This window comes from Scardinius erythrophthalmus (genome assembly GCF_964197995.2).
Source record: "Scardinius erythrophthalmus genome assembly, chromosome: 25".
NCBI lineage: Eukaryota > Metazoa > Chordata > Actinopteri > Cypriniformes > Leuciscidae > Scardinius > Scardinius erythrophthalmus.
Window position 1 is genome coordinate 1,684,417 of NC_138245.1, and position 6,000 is coordinate 1,690,416.

General features: G+C 40.5%; 1 protein-coding gene across 1 annotated transcript in view; it reads right to left on the reverse strand.

Annotated features, from left to right (window-relative positions):
- The window catches only part of slc6a11b (solute carrier family 6 member 11b), a 36,469-nt gene extending 30,884 nt beyond the window's left edge, over nt 1-5,585 (reverse strand). The window contains exons 1-6 of the mRNA XM_081357214.1: nt 5,365-5,585; nt 4,467-4,702; nt 3,621-3,755; nt 3,345-3,485; nt 3,164-3,245; nt 1,603-1,735 (exon numbers count right to left, since the gene is read on the reverse strand). Of these exons, the coding sequence (XP_081213340.1) occupies nt 1,603-1,735; nt 3,164-3,245; nt 3,345-3,485; nt 3,621-3,755; nt 4,467-4,689 (714 nt within the window). The 5' untranslated portion in view covers nt 4,690-4,702; nt 5,365-5,585. The remainder of the gene's footprint in view (nt 1-1,602; nt 1,736-3,163; nt 3,246-3,344; nt 3,486-3,620; nt 3,756-4,466; nt 4,703-5,364) is intronic.
- Nucleotides 5,586-6,000: the final 415 nt, after the last annotated feature.

Sequence of the window (6,000 nt, forward strand, 5' to 3'; positions counted from 1 at the left end):
GGCCTTAACAAACAAATTCTTTCTCGTTTGCGCCTAAATGTACTGAACTGCAATATGATAATCGCTGTACATTTTCGTAACGTTTCTTAACCAAGTAATCCAATGGAATAAACAGACCAACTGTGTTAAGAAGAGATCTGTAAGAGTTTAACAAAGGAGATCCTTTAATCCCAATGCACCTCACAGTATGAGCGAGGCAAAGCTCGTCCAGCTCACTAATTCACATCCTTTTCAATTAGTCTTGTAAAATGATTACATATCCACATCCAAAAACCATGGCCACTGCAATGAGCGAATCCCCCACTAGGCTTTCAGATGCATGCGTGTGGTTTTACTCAATGAATGGACCAATGTTTAAACTCGGCATGAAACTTTAATGCACGCTGACTTTCTCCCAACTCTCCCTGGTCAAACATTTAAGCCCCACATTCACAGGTCAGCCCCATGCCATAAATCTACCGCTGGCTTATGGGAGAAGCGCAAACAGCCACAAAAGACCTGCGATGAACAGCTTAGCAAATGTCCTGAATGCTGCAATCTGTATAGCGGTCAAAGGAAAGGAAGAAAGCAGTTTGCTATCCGCCAGACATAATTCCTCACAGAAGAGAAGAGGCGAGTGGAGGAACTCTGCATGCTCCTCATGAACGCTCCACTTTCCCCCTGTGAATACAGAAATCAATCTTGGACAGGCTGCTAAAGCCTCGCCATGAAGGAGCATTCTTTCCCCTTGCTTCACGGCCAAACAAAAGCCACTTCAGGAGATATAGGCCTTGCTGCCGAGCTTTTCTCCTGGACCTGTACAATGTGAACCCATTTATTTTTCCCCACACATCCCTCTTCCTTTCTTTCCACTTTCTTTCTGGCTCATTGAGTCCGTTAGACTTTCTTAAAGGCTGCTGGAAGAATAGAATCCAGAGGAAGGCTAGTGACTGAGTTGCAGAGATTGGCAGAGGGACATAGGCCCTCATAATGCAATGGATTGTGGGTACAAGGCGAAGGTAGAGGAAGGCCAGAGCTGCATTTTGTGGTCCAGACACAGGAATAATGCAAACTGTTTGTTTTCCAATGGCACTTTTTCACAGTAGTTTGGTTTGAGTTTACCAATAAACCATTTGGTTATTGTGAGGATGAACCTTTGTGCAACTACATTTCCGTTCGGCTTCTGGAACGTTGCCGGTTTCTGTTCAATGGCCTTTTTGATGCCTGATATGTGAGTCTGTAGTTTTGACAGCTGATATTCTCTCAATATAGGTCTAAAGCCTCAGCGTGTCATTGTGCCCTCAAATATTTACCACTTTGTGTGCAGATAATGTTTGCATTTGAGCCTTTTCAAATCACTGGATCCACATTGTTGCTGGACATTGTCACATACTGTATTCACATACCGTTCCACATGTCAGAGTTACGCTGATGACATCTCATGCTGCATGTCTCACTCACCCAATTGATTCTGTGCTGAATTGACTGCATAACATTAGGGTGCTAAGTTCTCCTATTCATCCAAGTCTCTCATTGAGACATCTCCAACTCAGCCTCTCACTCTTTGGTTAACATCTACACACATTCAACCCCATTTCTGGTCACTGGACCTTTTGTTTTTACCTTTCCAGTTGACTTTGGACCTTTCCAAATGCAGAAATAGCATATGATCCAAGCTAGAAGTAGACAGAAAGCGAGCTCCCAGCGAAGGCTGCCAACTTCTTCAATTCCAGAGGATATCTTGAGAACACGGCGTCTAGAAGGGAAAACATTCTGAATGAATTACTTTTCAAGCAGGAATGCAACATATGAACACAAGTCAAGAGGACAATTACGTACTGCAAGGTTCATTTGAGCAGGTTTCTAAGGTTGCTTTAGGGCTTGACATTAACTTTTTTGCTCACTTGCCACTGTGGCTAGTGGTTTTCCAAAGTTACTAGTCACTCAGCATTTTCACTGGCCACAATTGTGACATCGATACTATGGGGAAAAACTGCCATATATATTTTTTTTTTCATATGATCTCATAATTTAGCAGCAGGTATGTTAGGCTGATATCACTTTAAGACCTAATGCACGGATCCATTATATTGTTACACATGCGTTTTCTTTCTCAACTGTTTACGTTCACTTGACTGTGTTTACGTCAATACTCGCCATGACCGGCATTTTGAAATCATTGTATGTGTATTTGACTGTTTACGTGCTATAAGCAGTGAAAAAGAACTCATTTTAGTACTTAGAGTCAGCTTTATGAAATGAATAAATGAGGGGAGGTGGGTTTGTGTGTCGACTCGCTGTCGCTGTAAAAGACTATTACTGAAAAATGAATATATCATATATAAAATCCAACATCTTTAACACCCGCATCGGACTAAACTGGACACTTTCTGATGCTCACAATGTGCAATGACCCCAAAACATTTGGTACAGGTACAATGATATCCATCAAAATTCCAAGAGCCTCTGACTTCCAGGAGAGCCAACTGCACATGCCCAACTATTTGTCCAAACTTTAAGGTGGTCTGACGTTTTGTTTAACACTGACTGGTCGTGATGCAATGAATTGCAAGTTTGTGAGGAAAAGCCACAATTCTTTCTTGCACTGCCATTTATCATCTTTGACATGTTCTTGGGTGACATCCACTGCCTAGGCCATGCCCCCTTTGAACAAACCTTCACCATTCAACCTCAGAACTGACAGCTTCTGTGCCTCTCAGTACTAGAGTCCTGCATGCTCAATGTGTGAGGCTGAGGCCAGCAACATGCTAGAACTGTCTGACTGCTTCCTCTGTGTTTGGCCTTGAATATGAAAATGTGTTGAAAAAAACAAAGTCAACTATGGCAAAATTTGTCTCCATACCATTCCTAGCTGTGCAAGTGCCCTTTTGATGCTTGTTGACAACAGCAATGCAAAAAGAATGACAAATTATCAGTGAAAAAGATTATGGATTTCCATGGATAATAGGCAGTACTCGACTGTAAACTGTGCCAAAAGTTGCCTGGAAAGCCAGCGTGTCACTGTGCATATTATTATTATTATTATTATTTTTTTACAATTGCTGGTGATCCCAGAGATCCCCCTGATCTTTATAAGAATTGGCTCCAAACAGCTGCTGATGTTTCTGGGAATGTGTACAGTATTATGTATGTAACGCTGCCAAACAGCCAGAATCATACTCACTCCCAAAACTCAATGACTGGTGATGTGGAATATGGGTTGGTGAAGTTGGCAATGCTTTCATTGTTAAAATCCACACAGTTTTCTAGAAGGCAATTTGTTAAAACAATTTTGTCAGTTTTTCATGTTTCAATGTTTTACTAAATTCTTATAAATGCTTGCTTGTATCCTCAAATATACCAACCCGTGTTCCAGTAGTGACCACACGACGCCCAGGGCAGCTCTGATGTAAAGCAGTTGAACAGGTAGAAAATGGCCCAAGCCAATATAACCACATAATAAACATTCAGGTGGGCTTCGATGACTTGGGTTGCATAACCAATGCCTATAAGAGGACATATAACCATTGCTTAAAGACAGGAAACCATGCAGTTTCACATCCTCTTTTTTATAATATAATAATTTTTATAATATAATGAGTAGGAATGTAATGATGAGACAAATGTGAACTAGGCCTTACCTTCAAAGAGCGGGCAGACTTTTCGCCAACATGTGATGCCCCCTTCACTTGTGAACTGCCCTAGTGCTGTTTCCAGGAAGAAGACTGGGATCCCACAGCAGACGAAGAAGATGACATAAGGCACAAAGAAAGCACCTAAAAAATGGACACCTACAGTTACACCTCTCATCCCATGGACATAAACATAAGCCATCACATTTATTTAATAAATTCATGCAAAGTTAACCTATAGAAACTGTTGAAACCTGTTAAAAAAAAATTCAAACTCTGAGAATAACAAATCAAGGACAGGTGTCATATTCAATGAAGGAATATTTGAGAGGTTCCATCAGTTGCTGGATGTTTCACAGGCTGTGTGGTTTAATAGTGCATTGTGTGCTAAAATCTCTATATAAATTATTTTGTACTGCTTTTGCACTGTTGGCTCAGCTATATCAGCTGTATGCCTATTCTGACTTTAGTAGTAAATCACATGGCCATGATAGCTGTCTTATAGCTGCCTTTTAAAACACATTGCAACTAAATCTAAAAAGTACCATGGTGTTACCATATAACCTATTTTCTTTTCATGTTTAATTCATTCAACACCACAGAAGTTAAACCAATGTGCTATCTAGCAAAACTTTAAAAGCATGGATGGAAATAAAGATGAAATAGTTGTGGATGGACTTTTAAAAATATCTTAAGAGTTTTAATGTTTACAAAAGGGAAATAAGAAATATCTGTTGCATAAAGAACCATGTTCATATTAGCCATGAAGGGCAAAGAAGAAGAAAAACTCCATCAGCCTTTGACAGGAGTTGGTGAAGTGTGTCATTGAATGAGAATGAATGAATAATCTCTTACCTCCGCCGTTCTTGTAACACAGATATGGGAACCTCCAAACGTTGCCAAGACCGATAATCTCTCCAGCCACTGACAGCACAAACTCAATCTTATTATTCCACTGTCCTCTCTCATTCACCACCTTCTTATCATTGCTGCGCACTGCGCTCGGGTTCGGCGCTTCGGGGTCCATCGTTTCATCTGCTTTTCCATTTATTATGGGGATCGTCTTTTCGGCTGTCATGACGTTCTCCAGCCTGAAACATATGGATTACACCTTTAGCTGAAGCGCATGTCAGCATTGGACGCGGAACCATTTCAAACAAGTTGCCGAGCATTGACGCGTTAGGGCCCGTTCTTGCGTTCATATGGAAGAGAAAACTAGGAACGCGTTTTTATATCAGCGATGATTTATCAGGAAAAAGCCTGGGTTTTAATCTCGAGTCATCGTTAATGGTAGTGTTCTATTTTGTCTCGCCGTGTCAAGTTTAGGAAGTTAAAGTTTAAACGCGCGCCTGGACTCTGTTCATATTCTGTTCAATATCTATTCTAATGCACTGCATCTCGTTGTTAATGACTGCAACTTCGCGTTCTGTGTGAACAGCTTCTAAACGGATTCTAATTGACTCGTTAAATGTCACTGAAATGTATTTGTAGAGCATGCCGGGTTGTCGCGTCACGTCTTGATTATAATGCAAGCGTTCCAGTTTGTCGCGTCGCGTTATTGTAACGGGTGCGTTATGTTCCATGTGTTTTGCTATTGCACACGGCGTATTAATGGTTTGAATAGCAGGAAATGTATACCGCACATTCACCGAAAGTAATTCAGCGAATTTAGGTAAACAACATGTAGTTTAATCTCAGAGCAAAGCAAACCCCACTCACTCCCATCACAGTGAACGAGCTAAAGCTCACTTACCGGTTTAGGTGGGACAGTGAACCTCCTCAGATCACCCAAAAGCCACCCGCTTTGAGGGATGCTTCAGTCTGAACCCGTTTGATGGAAAACAAAAAAAGACAAAAAAAGAATAAAAGTGAAATCCCTGATGGATGTCACAGTGTTGTGACTGTGGCAGTGAGCTGTTCAGTACTGCTGTGATCCGAGCTCAGATGATCTGATCTCCACCGCCTCTCACTGGAAAAGAGCCATGAGTCTACAGTACAGATCACACCTCCTCAAAACACTCACAGCCAAACCAGTCTATACCTACTTATTATAATATTACAGTGGTTAGTGTTTTGTTGTCTATTGGATTGTCTATGATGAGAAACAGAGAAAACTGAAATCAAATTTTCCTACGGGTATAGAATAAAGGAACCTGAATCTGGACCTGAACTGTGTTTGTCAACTATGTAGGCCTACATAGATTGTTCATCAGTTGGTTGTAATATGAGTATTTGTAATATTATATTTTGTCAATGTTCCATGAAATTCCATTTTTGAACTAAAGATAATATAATTTATTGGTTGCATATTAATTATTATTATTAATATTTTATTATCTTTATTTTAGTCTCAGGGTATAAATGAGAAGGATTTTGACTCATTGTTCTC